The sequence below is a fragment of the Prunus dulcis genome, chromosome 3, assembly GCF_902201215.1.
Source record: "Prunus dulcis chromosome 3, ALMONDv2, whole genome shotgun sequence".
Classification (NCBI taxonomy): Eukaryota; Viridiplantae; Streptophyta; class Magnoliopsida; order Rosales; family Rosaceae; genus Prunus; species Prunus dulcis.
Genome location: NC_047652.1, coordinates 15,730,710 through 15,747,149, shown reverse-complemented (window position 1 = coordinate 15,747,149; position 16,440 = coordinate 15,730,710). Strand labels below are relative to the sequence as shown.

Sequence of the window (16,440 nt, the reverse complement as noted above, 5' to 3'; positions counted from 1 at the left end):
GCAGAGGATCCAAAACCTACAATAGAACCTTACACATGAGAACGACCGTCCATGGCAAAGGCGAGAGATTGAAAATTTTGACATATGATCTTCAATTTTACAGGCTTATTCCTATAGCACCTTCAAGCTCATTTATAAGCAAACGCAAGAAATCTAATTTTATTGGTTGCCAAGACAACATAATCACATGAAATCAAGTGATGATTGGACATCAATAGACTCCATCCCACACTGGTCAAAGAATTATACAAACTTGTATTTAAAATCAAACAATTGCAATCAACAACTTTACAAACTCAATTATTCAAAAAGAATTACTACCCATAATTATGACACCAAATATCATCCTACAGAAATGTAGGGCCTTACACTAGAAAAAGAAGATGACAAAAAGGATCATGGTCGACAAAAATTATATTGGAGGGAAAAAAAAACTTCTAAGGATACAAGGATGGTTTCCTATTTAATTTACAGGGATGAAACTCACTGCCTCAGGAACTCCCATGAGATCTAACAGACGAGATTGATTGTGCTGAAACAGAAGCAGTTGGGCTGTTAAGATCCCGGTCCCCGTTTGCGGCTTTTGGTCTTCCACTCAATCTTTCTATTGCATCTTGACACACTTCATTGAACCAGTCATCTTCCGGAAGCACACTGAAATAAAAATAAAGCTCAGCATAAAATAAATCAACTGTTTAAAAGCTACCAGGACATTTTCCAGCTTAACTTGTGCTTTACATATACTACAAGCCGGCAATTTTTATCTGTGGGCATAGAAAACTAGAATAAGTTGCAATTTCATACTACAATGTGTATTGCTGCTTCAACATATGTGCATTTATGTTTATACGTATGTATATAATTCATGATGATGATAATATTAGGAAACTAAATAAAGTAGCATACCTATTGGGATCCATGCCTGTTGCAGAAAATGCTGTCATGGCTTTCGATATGATCTCATTTACAACTCGATTCAAATTTCGAGATAGGTAACGACCTTGTGAAGCAAAGCATATGACAAACTTCATATCCAGATAGAACTGTAACAGATAAAAGAAGTTATAATAAGAACATAAATAGTAGGACATGGCTTGTTGGGGTGGGAGGGGGCATTGGGTGTGCAATGAGGCAACTCCTCAAAATTATGACAAGAGAAGACAGCTGTGATATATCATTGAGTATGAGTCCTCGTTAGGATAACCCTTTAATATGATACAATTTCTGGTCAGTAATCTGCATTAAGTTCATATTTCTAATTTAACATCAATTTCATCACAAAGTTGTAGGCATGTAAAGATTGTAAGTTTTTAACCAATGTTAGGCTGTATAATTATCAGTTAGTAAACTGGGAAGCAAAAGGAAGAAGAAAAAAAATGGGAGCGGCATAACATCGTGGAAGTCCTTTTCATGCTTGATAGGTTGGGGATACAGTCAGCATTGAAAGATTGATTGCCAAAAACTAGAGCTATCACTGTGACAGGCCTTCAACTCTCCCTCCCCTCCCTCTCTCAAAATAGACCAAGCCATGGTTTTTCCTTCCATCCTATTTTCTTTGTTTCTTCTACATTTTAAATCTCTTCATTTACTTATTTTCTACTTTGCATGATAAAGGTCCTTCTCACATTGCTAAAACAGAACAATCTTCACATGAAAATACAATGCAACACATACAAAATAAATAGATGGTGTGACAAGAAATTACGTACTTGTTGTAAGCCAAGAGGGCCTAAAGGCCTTGGCCCATCCTCAATATCATCCCAGAAGCTCTGGTCTTCCGAAAGCCACAATATGACAGTTTCTGTCAGTCTCATTAATAGCAATGTAGCAAATCTTTCCCTGCCTACAAACATTTCTGCTGCTATACTGGCCATTCTGTTTAGTTTAACAAAAAGTTCCTGGATTGGGAAAAAATAACAAAAGAAACTTAGGACTTGAAAAAAATCAATAAGAAAAGCATGTAAAAAGTAGAAAGTGTTCAGATCACATGTATGCACCACAAATAAGTTGAATATGCATATACACATCTAAAGGGAGATATCATATGCCCCCTGAACTTTTGGGTCAATTCTAACGTCCTCAAACTTTAAAATTGATCAATGCCTCTTTGGAATCTTAGATTGTCTCAAAAGCCTTTGCTGTTAGTTCGGACAGTCAATAACAAACCAAAAGTATAGATAGTGTAAGGATGGCATTTCACACCTGAAGCTCATGTAACAATACCATTCAAGGTAACTAAGTAAAGTAGTTCAATTTGAAGGTACACTGACGCTAATGCAACAGAGACATGAATATACAAATCTGTAGGCGTCCAAGAATACATTGCAAATAAGTTCAATTTCCATATATGCATAAGATAATCCACATAAATAGAATCTCTCTTCTGAGTATAATTGAACGGCACCTAGAGTATTGATAACCATAATTATCGTAAAAGAATTTTCAAGTCTTGAAAGGGGGGAAAGGATAAAATTAAAATAACAAATAATGCAATAATTATATGTACATGTATAAAATAACAAATAATGCAATAATTATATGTACATGTATGCACACATGAAGAACGATTAGTTGTACACTACATAAGATATACATGTATTATTAATAGACAAAAATTAATTATACATAAGATATTTCTTTTATAGCAACTTTGATCCTCCAACAAGAAGTCAGAAAACCCTTAGAAAAATAAAATAATTTAAAAAACCAAGTCGTCAGGCAAAATGCTAAATACACGAGGAGTCCTCACAAATTTTCATAACCATAGAAGACATGTATTCTTCTTTAACAATGATATGAAACATGCACAGCAGATTAGCAGAGGACTACTTTGAAATGAATACCACTGACTAGCAATTGCAGGTCCGTTATAAAAAAAGGAAAAGAAAATAGTTCGAACAGAAATGACAATAGAGAAAAGTAGCATTCAGCATACCTGGAATATTAGGGATGGAAACCACTCAACCTCATCCGCATTCCCATCCATGTTTATGTACATATCAGCAGAAAGATGGCTATCACCATCCTCTGTGAAAATGAGATCTAGAGCATGCTGACGACAAAAACTATCTTTTAATCTATCAACCGAGCTGCCCAGTCGCCTCTTCCACTCCCTTTGCTCAGGATGCCGGTTTTGCCTATCTGATGATCTTCTACGAAGATCATCCCTGTATGCAACCTGATTCAGTGGAGACAGCTTCATGGCTGCACGTGGAAGTAGCTCATCTGCTAATAATGATGCATTCGCCAGCAAAGCAATCTGTTGAGCTTCATTCTCAGCGATACGAACAATTTTATTCCCAGAACCTTCAAAGTTTGCTTCTTCCTCCATTGAACCCGGTAATGCTTTTATGAGCATGTTCACATATGAATTAAAAACTTGGAGTAAACCTTCCAATGTCTGACCACCCAATTGCATACTGAGCAGTGGTCCTACATCCTCAAAGAAATCCTGCAAGATCAGGTAAATTATGAAGCTAAAATGAAATGAGGGATCACACACACACAGAAACCTAATTAATTGATTTTATGTGGGAGAAAAATCATTTACCTGGACCATCAAATTGAATCGATGTGCACTACTTGTGAGTTTATGTTGGAATGCTGTTGTATTAAGGGATGTACTTGAAGGCCTGCCAGATTGCCGTGTAGCTGTTGGAGCATATGTAAGAACCCAGTCATCAGCAGCAGCTAGGGCAGCAGTGCTTTCTTCAATTCGTTTTAAATTAGCGTCTAGTGCTTGTTCAACACTAGGCCTAAAGAGTTTCAAAAGCACAGGACAAAGTGCCAAACCACGAGCTTCCAACAAGGAACAATGACCTAATGCTATTTGAACACACTCTGCAGCAGCTCTTAATCCCCCAGCAGCTGCTGATGAAGCTAATGCATGCCTTTTAATGAGAAGGGCAAAAGCCTCAGTTTGCTTTATTGCCCACATCACAAGCTCGGAAGTGTAATCTGTTTCCTTACCAAATATAGCCGAGGAATCACTGGCAGCTTGAGCAATAGCAGAGAACACCATCTGTGAGAGTGCAGCAGTATATGCTCCTCCATATGAGGTGCTCGATGGACGAAGGCTTTGCATATTATACTGATATCTTTGGAAATGAGCATTGAGCAGCAAACTGTGTGCACGAGGGCCATCCCCAAGCCTTTTAAGTGCTGATATAGCTGCACGAAGTTCACCACCGCGGGTCGAAGGCTGGCAAGCAGCCTCGGCAAGCTGATCAGCTAACCTTTGCCTGCGCTCGACAATAGAATTCTGCAGAGACATGAGTAAAGCTGGATCCAACAGCTTCAGTTGTTTTGCTTCAGCAGCCACACGTTCACCTTCATCCAAGGCATCTAAAGCTTCATCCACTCTCCTCTCAGCCAACAGAACATCCAAGAGATCAGGAAATTCTACTAACCACTTTTCCAGGTCTGAAGGTTCTTTATCTTCAGAAATTAATACACCATTTGCAGTAGAACCTTCAGAAACAGATAAGGAACCAATATTAACTCCTTCAGCTAGACCATGAATCAAAGCAGCTTGAGTAGATAGCAGGTTTCTGATAGAAGAAAGCTCCCCCTCCAAATCTGATATCTCTTTGGAAGTGCTGTGAGTAAGAAGTGCAGTTAACATAAAATCCAAATTACACTCAACGAAGAATGGTGTATCAAAAGAAATGACTCCATAATTGAAGAACAAACTAGTTTAACCTTCCAATGGAATGTGAAAATGGCATTTAAGTTAACTAAATACATGAAAGTTACCCAAACAAGAGTCGATTATGCAAAAAGGTTGACAAGAATTGGAAGTTCCTTATTACAAAAATGAAAATATCAAATACAATCACTTTGAGTGTGACCATATTGGCAGTAAATTACCTTGGATACCAACTTTTATCAATCATAAAACTAAAGCAACAAGAAAACACACAAAGGTACAAAAACCGAAAATGCTTCAACTCTCACTTAAAGAACGAAACACAATTACTATGCCTTGCAACAAGTACAAATAAAATTTTGAATCTCAAATTTAATTAGCTCTGAACTCTGAACAAGTTGAAAGAAAAAAAGCTGGGTAAGCCTGCCATAAACACAGCAGCAAAAACCAAACTAATAAGAAAAGAAAACTTGATACGCCCATGCAACTGATTTCATTGATAAAATTTCATACTATGTGAAATACAATTTAAATGAACCAATGGAGTGCCTTATACTTTTTACCTAGAGCTAGAAATGGTGGGAATATTTTACATACCACACTTAAAAACTAAAGAATCTCGCTATCCAAATATTGTGTCAAATGAGTCAAAAACTAACCCAAATACCCAAGCATATACCGAGCAAATACAATGCTGTTAAAGTGAAGCACCTCGGAACATGAACATATAAAATTGCATATGAAGGATGTTACAAACTCACAAACTTCTCACATTAACCATTCAATGAAAACTCACCGTATGAATGCCGTGTAGTTAGCATAGACACTTCTACGCATTTCCTCGGCAGAAGCTCTCTTTAAGTCCAAAAGATATGAACATAATTGTCTTATTTCCTGCAAGCGAAGTTCAAGTATATAAATTTAACTTTGGCCCCTTCAAATTTCGTAATTCCATATAAAATCGAAGTTCAGGCCTATCCGGAAATTGCTAAAAGAAATCAAATCCTACGACTAAGCAAAAATAGCATTGCATTCATAATTCTAATATAGAATTCCTTCTTTTTCAACTTTCCCATGGTTTCTCAGCAACCAAACAGCGGAACAAATCAACGTGTACATCTATTTATCTGTATAGCAAGAGCAAAAACTGACCTTCTCGTTGAGAGAGCATCGTGACTGAACATAGCCTTGGGAATCGAACTTATCAGACTTGAAGACATTGAGGCCTTCCTCGAGCTTGACGCCGTTCTCTTTGACCGGCGTGCCTCTGGACCGAGCCGTCTTCGCCGAAGCCATCAGTCCACCAAACAGATCACAGATCAATCAGCTGAACCAGCTCCAAAATTAGGGCTCCAAGGAGCAAACAGGTGACCGATCCAAGGAGGGTAAAAACTGTAATTCAAATTTATTCGCCAAAAGCAATTAGGCCATGGAAATTGAGCTTCTGAGCTAAGCAAAGAGAGGGAGCGGAGAGAGAGAGAGAGAGTCGTAAAGAGGCGTGTTTTGGTGAAGAGACAGAGCCAGCCAAGCCAACGCGACTGCGATGACTAATTGGTTTTTGGATGGAGGGACGGTTTTGTTTGACTGCGATTTACTTAACATTGACAGCAGTTAATAATAGAAAGGAATAAGCTCTGACTCTGATTTACGGCTTCCTAATTCTTCTGTGTTCTTTATTGAGTAATTATCCTTACACGGAATAGGTAATTTTTGAAATTTACCCAATTCATGTGTAACAACACATACCCTTCGTGAATTGTTAGCGTATAGGTTTCCCTATTTAAATCCATACATATGATGTGTGAGTGTCATTATTCAAATTTGAGTTCATTCTTAACCTTATAAATTTTTAACAAGTAAGACGATAATATGTATAACAGCGGATTCATGAATTTTTATAAAAGTAGGCTAAATAATTTTTAAACCAAATAAACTTATAAAATTTAAACCATATTTAATATTTAAAAATCTTCCCCTATGTTGGAGCCCACCCCAACCTAGGCATAAATCCGCCCTTGAATATGTGTGCGGGTACGTTATTTAGTAAAAAAGTTAATATATACTTTGTCATAATAAAAAATACATTCGTGTATATGTAAATTAAATTAATTGGCCAAAATAATGAGCATGCTCTCTCACACCCAAATTCGAATTAGGTACCTATTTATATCAGGGGAATGTGATGGTTGGATATTTATTTTCACATGTCGAAAATGATGAAATTATTTTTCACATTGTTCACGACATTTTTTGTCCTTTTCTTAATTCGGTTTTGTTAATTGGCAGTTAGCAAGTTTGTGCAGTCCCCACACACAAAAATATACATGCAGGGTTTGTGTAATTTATTCTTTCATGATTTGTGAAGTGCTAGCTGGCTTAACTTAGCAACAAAAAATAGTATTATATCGCACAGTACTCCTAATCCAAAATAGAAAAGAGGAAACAACTACGTGTATATATGCCAAGTGCTAACCTATTCTTTACAGGCTGTGAAGCCGGTGCTTAGATTCCACCTCCAAGTATTTCTTCTTTTTATGTTTGGTGGAAAGTAGATTTGTATTTTAAGGGTGTCCTTGATGAATCATCACAAAGGGTGTTTAGATTATACATAAACCCGCGATAACTAATAGCCACACAAATGAAGACACAAAACGGTTTCGAGCTAATAGGAAGTTTGTAGCTCAAATGATTAAGAGCATTTACACATGCTCTCGATGTCCTAGGTTCGATTTTTCCCTCCTTCAATATTTACTTGTATAAATAAATTTAAAAAAAAAAAACACAGTCCCAAGCTACTCTTATCACCTTTTGGTTGCATAAGAAAGTTACATTTGCATATAATATTGTTCAAAGCAATCATCGCATGTTCGATAATCTTCACATTATAATTAATTAAAAATTATATTAGCTTAAGAGTTATGTATAAAATCTGGGTTTTATATAATTACTTTCAGATGTAACGAATACACCAGCAGGAAGGAGGGGAGCTAAATAATATTAATATTGCAAGAAAAATGAATTTCATGAGGGTGGTACTTGTGATGATCTTATACATACTTTGGTTCTCAAAAAAAATAATATTAGACTTGTATATATTTGTCAAACTCGTAAAATAATATAGTCAAGATACATGAGTCTTTTATTTTATAAATTATTTCTGAAAATGGCTTATAATAACCACAATCTCAGAGCAGACCAACAGCCATACATATATTTTATTTTATTTTTTAAATTTTTTAAATTTTTTTCCAAAGACCAACAGCCATACAGCTATTCTTATAACCTTTTGGTTACATAAAAAATCATTTGGAGTATTATTATAAATTGTTTGAAGCAATGATCATACATGCTGAATAATCAATCTTCATATTAAATTTTATTTCCATCATTTTAAATTATTGACTTAAAGAAATATTGTATATTATATCATATGGGTTTTTTGTTTGAGTTACATTGAAGGAAAGAAACCTCACTTGGTTCGGTCCTAAAAGAGGGAAAATCCACCACCACTGTGGTGGGAGGGGAACTCATTGGCTATACCATATGGGATTGATTTTGTGTATATATATATATATATATATATATATATATTACTTTCAGATTGTAAAAGAAAACACCAAGAGGAGAGAGAGCTATGAGATGGCAAGATAAATTAATTAACTGTAAGAAGGTACTTAAGGGGATGATTATGGTGCTGATCATAATTAAGCTTTCCCATTTTGTGGTAGAAGTTGATCATCTCGGCCTTCCCTCTTACTTGGATGAAATATTTATTAAGCCTTCTCTCCTGTCTGGTCCTTTGGATGAAATAATTATAGACCATGATTTTATTTGGTTGCCTGTAAGACCAAAATGCCATAGTAGTTGCATTCGGAGGGATTGTAAGGCGGCCAAACCTAATCATGACTTCAATGATCAAGAATGTATCCCTAATTGCTAGGTCAAGTGCATCTACATGCCTTAAAATTAATGTGTACATGTTTTTTTAATTTTTGTGTATACGAAACAATGAGGATTAATTAATTTTTTTCTAATTAATTACTAGCAAAGAAATGTAAAAGCCTTCATGCTAGGGAGACCACATTTCATATTTCACCTCTTTAATATAGGTGAAACCCACTAATACAGTGGATCTTACCTCTATTAGAAAGATAATAGACCGAGCTTAGTCTACCTAATACAAACGCAACACATGGCCCTATGCGACTAGGTAGGGTTGGCCGTTGACCACACACTCGTAGTCTGACCACTAAACCCCTGAGAAACTGACATGTTGTCAAACGAAGATGAGTCATGTGCCAATATTAGTGCAATCGCCGATGCATTTAATCTGGTTTTTCATTCCCGCACACGACACGTAGAGGTTGATTATCATTTTGTTCATGAAAAATTGATAGACACGAATTGGAAGTTGGTTCTGTCAACAATTGAGCAAGTGGCAGATATTTTCACAAAAAGATTATCCTATGCACATTTCCTCCTTCGATCCAAGCTGATGGTGCGAGATCGCCCCACCATGTTGCTGGGGTGTGACACACAAACCATTTTGGAAATCACTCCATCATAATTATACGATTGCAATCAACTCCAATTGTTTTGATTATATTTTCTGTCAATTAATTGAAATTTACACCAATGAAGGTTGGTTCTGTTGGTAAGGTCCTTGTACGGTATGTAACTCAACCAATTCGAGTCCTATTTTCAGCAGTCCTCATTGGTGCGTGATCTGTAATTTCTTACAGAAATTCATATCGGTGGCAGTTAACAATTGAGTGCCACGCGTAAGTCATTCCAGCTCAAGGTTGTAGGCATGCTCTGGCAATGGTGGTGAGAGTAGCCAATCTTCCCCTAAACTTTTATTCACCCAACAACAAAAAAATGTAATTTACCTTATACAGCTTTCCTTTTCTTCTCGGGATGTTTGACTTGTAAACAATCACTGTATAAATGAATCGGTTTTCCTCCCTCATAATCATTGAGGTGAGATACAATTCTTCAACGTTCACGTAGTGTTACTAATTCAGTCATATGATAGCTAGTGTGCACTCTTTATTAATGTGATATTCTATGTTCATGAAATATCAATCATGTCGTCCACCTCAATCATTAGCAATATCACGTGACGTTGCTACCATAACATTAAAATTTAGACGCGCCTATATTAGACCAGCCTGAAAAATTCATCGAGTTATAACAGAGAAAATTGAAATACAAATACTCTCGTGATGGATTGAATATCGTAGATTGTAATGGAACCCAAATCAAATGAACTCAAGGCTTTCCTTTAACAAAAATGGAGATGAGGCCTCCAAACTAAACAATCATTGGCAATGGCAACTACCGAAATGGCATGCTCTAATATCCCATATCAGAATTGTTTTTGTTAAAACTCGTAAGAACATAGCCCCGAGAGATATGGTTCTTTTTTATATTATTTATTCTTAGAAGTTGCTTACAAATAAAGCCGCCCTACACATTCAGCTATTCTCATCACCTTTGCTCTTAGAAGAAAGTAAAAGACTACATGTTAGGTAACCTTTCAAACAAGAAAAAGAAACCATAAATTTTGGTTTGAGATCTGTATAGGATCAATCTTGTTCTCTTTTTTCAAACATTGACGCAAACTCTCCTTGTCCATATATATAGAAAGGTATCGATCTCCATGCACATGTAACTCGAGCTGTCGAACCAGACCGCGACATATATGCATCCCTACCCTTGTTGCCCCACTCTAGAGTGGACAAGATATTATATATATATATATATATAAATTCTACTTGTTTATTATGTCAAAACTCGTAAGCCCTTACATCAATTTTCCAGAAGATGTTCTTGCCCAATGAAAAAAGAAAGAAGAAGAAAACAAAAAAGGTAGATTATAAGTTCTTACCAGCCGCCACACATAAGCAAACGTGTAACTTTAATTTCTCAACCACCTTTTTTTAAAAGGGAAGATTGACTACTTTCACTATCAGTACTAGGTTATACCCATAACTTCAAGTTAGAAGGACTTACGTGTGGTACCTAACTGCTAATTGTCATGAATATGGATTTATGTATAAAATTACATATTGCAAATCAATCTGGCAGCGGGATTTGAACATTAATGGGGCTACACACAGTGCAGGGACCTTACCAACTGAACCAACTCTCATTGGTTAATTTCTCAACCACCTTTTCATTCACATAAGAACTGACAAAAATATAGTTGTATCTTATTGATCAATTTTCATTATAATAAAATAATAAATTGTATATATATAGTTTTATCTTATAAATCATGGGTTTATATTTATATTACTTAGAGATAATTAAGATGGAGAGTGGTAGGAGAACTATGGGAAAATATCTAATTTTGATGATCTTTGTGATTATGTTAATTAGGGTTTCACATGCTGCAATGGAAGTTGCAACCACTTTTTACCTGCTATTTATAGTTTTCTCTCCTCCTTTTTTCCTTCCACAAAAGTAAGTACAATACTTATTTCGTAGGTCATCGGTCATCATTATAATATATTTTTTCTATTTTAATATTTAATTATGTGGACAAGTTATACTACGTGATCATACTCGCCACATAGATTAAGCAACCAAACCTCCATACAAATAATTAATGTACGCTAAACTTTAATAACGTCTGCTAAGTAAAACTTTAAGCTGCCATTGGGTTGTGTTTTCTTTTTCTTTTATAACGGTTTTAGCTAAGCAGAATGTAACGTTTAGGGTTGTATGCCATTCAGGATGCTAAATTGTCAATATTATTATTATTGTTTTCCCAATAGGCTTCTCACGTTTGCTGTCAATTTGGCATATTCAGGGGAGGACAACAACGTAGAAACCTGCTACAACAATTGCAAGAAAAAGTATGAGCTCACGCTTGCTGTCAATGTGGCATATTTGGATAACATGTGAAGTTATATGCATCTGTGGGTATAAGACCATGCACAAAAATAATGGATTGATTGTAACGTTGTCTACAAAGTGATACATTTCCTGTGGTAGATTCAACCCACAGGAGAGATAAGATCTGGAAGATCACAGCTTCAATATGAAACAAAGTTAATATTTTGTGATTGTACCATGAAAGTTTAATTGGTTCTGTTTTTTGAGAGTAAAATCGGACCGTGCCCTCGCCTACCCTTCTACCAGAGCAGCTTCAAGTTTTGTAATTAGAGATTTTAATGGCTTCCCATTATATTAATAACAGATGTGAAGTGCCTTGGTGCCTTAAGCCTACCATTTCAAATGTCCAGAGGTTTGCTCACAGATTTGAATTTAAGAAGCCAACTTTGTCTGCCAATGGATACTCTGAGTGGTTGTTGCCCTAGAGGCTAAGGCTCCTTGTAGTGTTCCTGTTTTTTGGTACTTCTCTCATGAAAACAAAAGTCAAAACTGAACTTAATGGGCAACAGGACAAGTCAATGAATAAGTATTCTCCAAATCGTCCAAATGAAATGCAGATGGAGGAACTTATAAAATTGAGCTATCAGACACTTCATCAGTGTCAGTACATCATTATTATAACAGAAAGATCATGCAGAAACACAGAATACAATCCAGGTCTGAAAGTTTTGGGCATCAAAGACCCGATATAATCACATCTATCAAAGCGACAACAAAAGGAAGAAAGCATCTGTGTAACCCAAGGGCATGAGCAATCCAATATTTTTCAACTCAATTATCAAGTGTGTCCGTACGGATAGCTGTCAGAAAACAAAAAACAAAAAACACCCATGAGAACGTTGGCCTGGCGGAATATAGATTCGTTATTCACAAAGTTCACAAATCAATTACCATGCAAATGTATGCACTTTTATCAAAGCCAAATATTAACTACAATCGATTATTAACATACTTCCCATGACAAAAAATTTAAAGTATTAATATACTATTATGAATCCATAGCCATTTTAAAAAACTGCATTGTATTTTCTTCATTAGTTAGCAGATCCAAAACAATACAACAATCATGATTGGCGACAACATTGCGAATAACAAAAAGTTTAAGATAAATATTTTCAAGAATCTGAGATCAGCCTTAAAATTGCATAGTCTGCCAGATTTTTCTTCATTAGTTAGCAGATCGAAATAAGCACCACCCCCTTAAATCAAAGCAGCTCACAATGGACATTTCGGAAAACACACGACATTAACAAATCAAATCTCAATCAAAATCACCTCATTTCGACGCCAAAGTGAATGCTCTAAGAAAAAAACGTGCTGCCAAATTGTTCCTGTCAATCATGGGATGTAACCCTATGGTTCTAACTCCACTCCCCCTCTTTTTCCTACTCTGCTTTTGCAAGTACTGCTTCACAAGGTATACGGCCCCTTAGAGCACACGATAATACCCCAGCAAGTGCATTCCTTGCAATCCCCGACTAGTATCATATGTTCTACTTACCCTAAAAGAAAACAGTAAGGGGAAAAACGTCTGCGGCTATTATAAATGGTCCAAAAAGTCTTAAAAACTGAACAAAGAGTGCATTGCCTTAATACCCATTTGGGCTAAACATAAGGTGCAAAGTTCGGGGAGACATTCTCATTTCACAAATCTCAACTCTGAATCTTAAACATGCGATCACAACATGCTTTTCACGCGGGTGCTAACAACCCAGCTTAATCTAAAAGTTAACACCTTTGATTATTTGAAAAATAAATAAATAAATCATAAATTGGAAGAAACCTAGTGAATCTATTGTGCTTAATTAAATCAAATGCATTTTCATCATTATTTGTTAAACCGAAAGAAAAATAAAAAATTTCAAAAGTTCATCATGTGAGCCACTAATTCACATCAAACCAATCACACAACCAAACATTGCAAATCGACCTCAATTAGCCCATCATGAGATTAAATCTCATTTCACAAAAATATACGAAATTTCAATTCATCTGAAAAATCCCAGATTCTAAAAGCACAGATTGAAATCAAATATTAATAACGATAAACGGATGAGATTTTAAACAAGCAAATAAGCAATCAAACCAGAAATGAAAACCCAAGATCTGAAATCTGAAAGCAAAAGAGGGGATGAGCTTACTGGGCGTCTCAGGCTTGCCATCGGTCCACTTGGAGACGGCAAAGTGTACCCTCTCGCGAGATATTGCTTCGGTCTTGTAAGGCTCCTTGAGGCAATTCCGAACCAGATTCGCACAGATGTTTGAGTAGGTGATGTAAGTCATACCGGCCGCACGCCAAAACGGCACCGCTGCGTTCGACGACATTGTCTTCTTTCTTTCGCTCTCTCTGTGTGACAGTCAATGTGACCTAGACGACCCACCTTCAATTTCAGTGGTAGTTAATCCCACAAGAGCTTGTAAATGGGCTGGATCGAGTGGTTTTGGTTTCTCCGTGTATTGTGAGGCCATGAAGAAGGTCCAAAATACCCATCAAAAGCCCAAAATAGGCGAAAACAAAAAAGTCATTATGTGTCTTCTTCTCCCTAATAATGTTAAATTACGGTTAGAATTGATTTGATTTAGTCATCAAACGAATAGCATAATTACCAATTAAGCAAATATTCTATATTCTCTTACAAGTTATTTACACTACAAAATCCCATGTGGTTTCAAATTTTATACGAATACCTCATGAGGTTTCTAATTATTTTTCAAAAAATTGATGATTTCATATAAAAAAAACTTATGCAAATGAAAAAAAATAACCTCCATGAATGTATGTGTAATATAATATCATAGGCGAACTTTGTTATTTGAAGAATTTTTTTATATAAAATCATCAATTTTTGGATCAAAGAAAATGGGTTATGCGAAAATAATTTAATATCTCATAGGGTATTCATATAATTTCTAAAACCTCAGGAGGTTTTGTGAAAACGCCTAAAATCTTATAGGGTGTTAGTGTAAATAACTCATTCTCTTATATATGTCAAAGTAAACTTTGTACCATAAAACATAATCTATATATATAAAGCAAAAGGCAGAGAATGGTGAAACATTCAAAATGCCAGAAATTGCCCTTGGTTAATGCAAACATTAAGAATTGAAATTATTAATTAAATGAGGATAATATGGTAAATTCACACTTTTTTATATTTAAAAAAATTAAAATTAAAAGAAAAATCAGATAATGGATCCTATTTTTATGGAATACAACTACCCATTATCTTTTTTAATTCTAAAATAAATTTATTAAAAAATAAAGAATAAAAAAAAAGAGCCTCTCCGCATGCGCTTTAGGCAGAGAATGGTGAAACATTCAAAATGCCAGAAATTGCCCTTGGTTAATGCAAACATTAAGAATTGAAATTATTAATTAAATGAGGATAATATGGTAAATTCACACTTTTTCATATTAAAAAAATTAAAATTAAAAGAAAAATCAGATAATGAATCCTATTTTTATGGAATACAACTACCCATTATCTTTTTTAATTCTAAAATAAATTTATTAAAAAATAAAGAATAAAAAAAAAGAGCCTCTCGCACGCGCGAAAGCGCATGCGGAGAGGCTAGTGCAATTTGTATGGACAAACTTACCTATGTTACAATTTTCAAATACCATTTTTGACCTATAAAAGAACTTTTCGTTTTTTTTTTTTTTTCCTTTTTGACTAATTAAGGGCATTGTTGGAAAACTGAAAAAGTTTTCATTTTGTTGTAAATTATTGGGTGTGGAGCCCACATAAAGGGGCCCACATTCTAATTATATAAACGAATGCATACTGAACGAAGTAGATCAGTTTTGATCTTTCAATTCTCTCTCTCTTCAATTCTTTCATTTTATAACACGTTATCAGCACGAATTCGCTTTAACAATATCAGCTGAATTCTCTGATGAACTCTCGACTGCAAAAGCTCAACCATGCTCCATTCTTTCTTTCTCAAATTTCCAGCAATTAAAAAAAAAAAAAAAAAAAAAAAAAGCAAGGACCTTGGACCCAGCCAAACAAACACGTCCCTTGGAGCAATGGCAAGAAGCCAGCCATGAGAGCCATATTCAAAGAAGATGGGTTGACAAAGACTCGACCGATGAGTCTTCTTCCTCAGCTCAAGCCAGGCAAGCTGGTGTGAAGCTATGCCGCCGCCGCCTCCTCCTCCGCCCCTTGCTTCCTAGCCTCAGTCACAATCAAATCAGGTGACATTTTTTCTTTGCCTTTCAAGCCGCCGAGAACCTCCCACCAGAGCCGTCGAGCTTCGGGCCGAGGAGCGGAGTTTGGATCGGCGCCGGCGAAGAGGCTTTTCGCGGCCGACGACGACGCGGTCTTGAGCCGCACGCGGAGGACCTCAAGGTACTGGTAGAAGGCCGAGACGATGAGGCAGGCGATTAGCGTGAGGGAGTAACTCGTCCATGAAGTGGTCCGCCAAGAGTCGATCAGGATCGTCACGTCCTTGCTCCAGTAGAAGGTCCTGTGCATCATCTTCACTTCGATTTTGGGGACGATGGAGCTTGGAAAAGAAGACTTGCGAAGATGGGAGAATATCAACTCTTGATCTTCTCCAGCCGTGGTGGATTTGTTTCCTGTAGTGCAGAGATAGAAGACAAGATGGATCCAGCTGGTCTATAGTGCAGTGCCTCACTCATGCTAATCATAGTATGCACGACCATCAACTTGGTCTGGCAGACTGGCATCCGATGCTTCACGAGCTCACAGTGAGCAAAAGCGAAAGCATCTTCTGATTCTCGATGTTCCAAGTGTGAATGGGGACCCAAACCTTTTGACCTTACCTTGTCCGAGTGGCAACATATAATTGTCTAAAAGATTGGGCGGCAATTGCTTGACTTGGAAGTGTGAACCAGTTGTAAACCATGACTTGGACGTTGGGTT

The 16,440-nt window shown here is 36.3% G+C and overlaps 2 protein-coding genes across 2 annotated transcripts; both read right to left on the bottom strand.

The window, feature by feature from the left end:
* Window positions 1–232: 232 nt before the first annotated feature.
* On the bottom strand, window positions 233–6,229 carry LOC117621506 (exocyst complex component EXO84B). Its single transcript, XM_034352032.1, has 7 exons — window positions 5,801–6,229; window positions 5,445–5,542; window positions 3,551–4,598; window positions 2,936–3,451; window positions 1,710–1,898; window positions 907–1,043; window positions 233–654 (listed from the first exon to the last, which is right to left on the bottom strand). Exons 1-7 carry the CDS (start codon window positions 5,942–5,944, stop codon window positions 492–494), a joined length of 2,295 nt encoding a protein of 764 aa, XP_034207923.1. The 5' UTR covers window positions 5,945–6,229; the 3' UTR covers window positions 233–491.
* Window positions 6,230–12,046: 5,817 nt separating this feature from the next.
* Window positions 12,047–13,939, bottom strand: LOC117623368 (ATP synthase subunit epsilon, mitochondrial). The gene is made up of 2 exons (XM_034354318.1): window positions 13,693–13,939; window positions 12,047–12,351 (listed from the first exon to the last, which is right to left on the bottom strand). The coding sequence occupies exons 1-2, from the start codon at window positions 13,874–13,876 to the stop codon at window positions 12,323–12,325; spliced, it is 213 nt and encodes a 70-aa protein (XP_034210209.1). The 5' UTR covers window positions 13,877–13,939; the 3' UTR covers window positions 12,047–12,322.
* Between the last annotated feature and the right edge of the window lie 2,501 nt (window positions 13,940–16,440).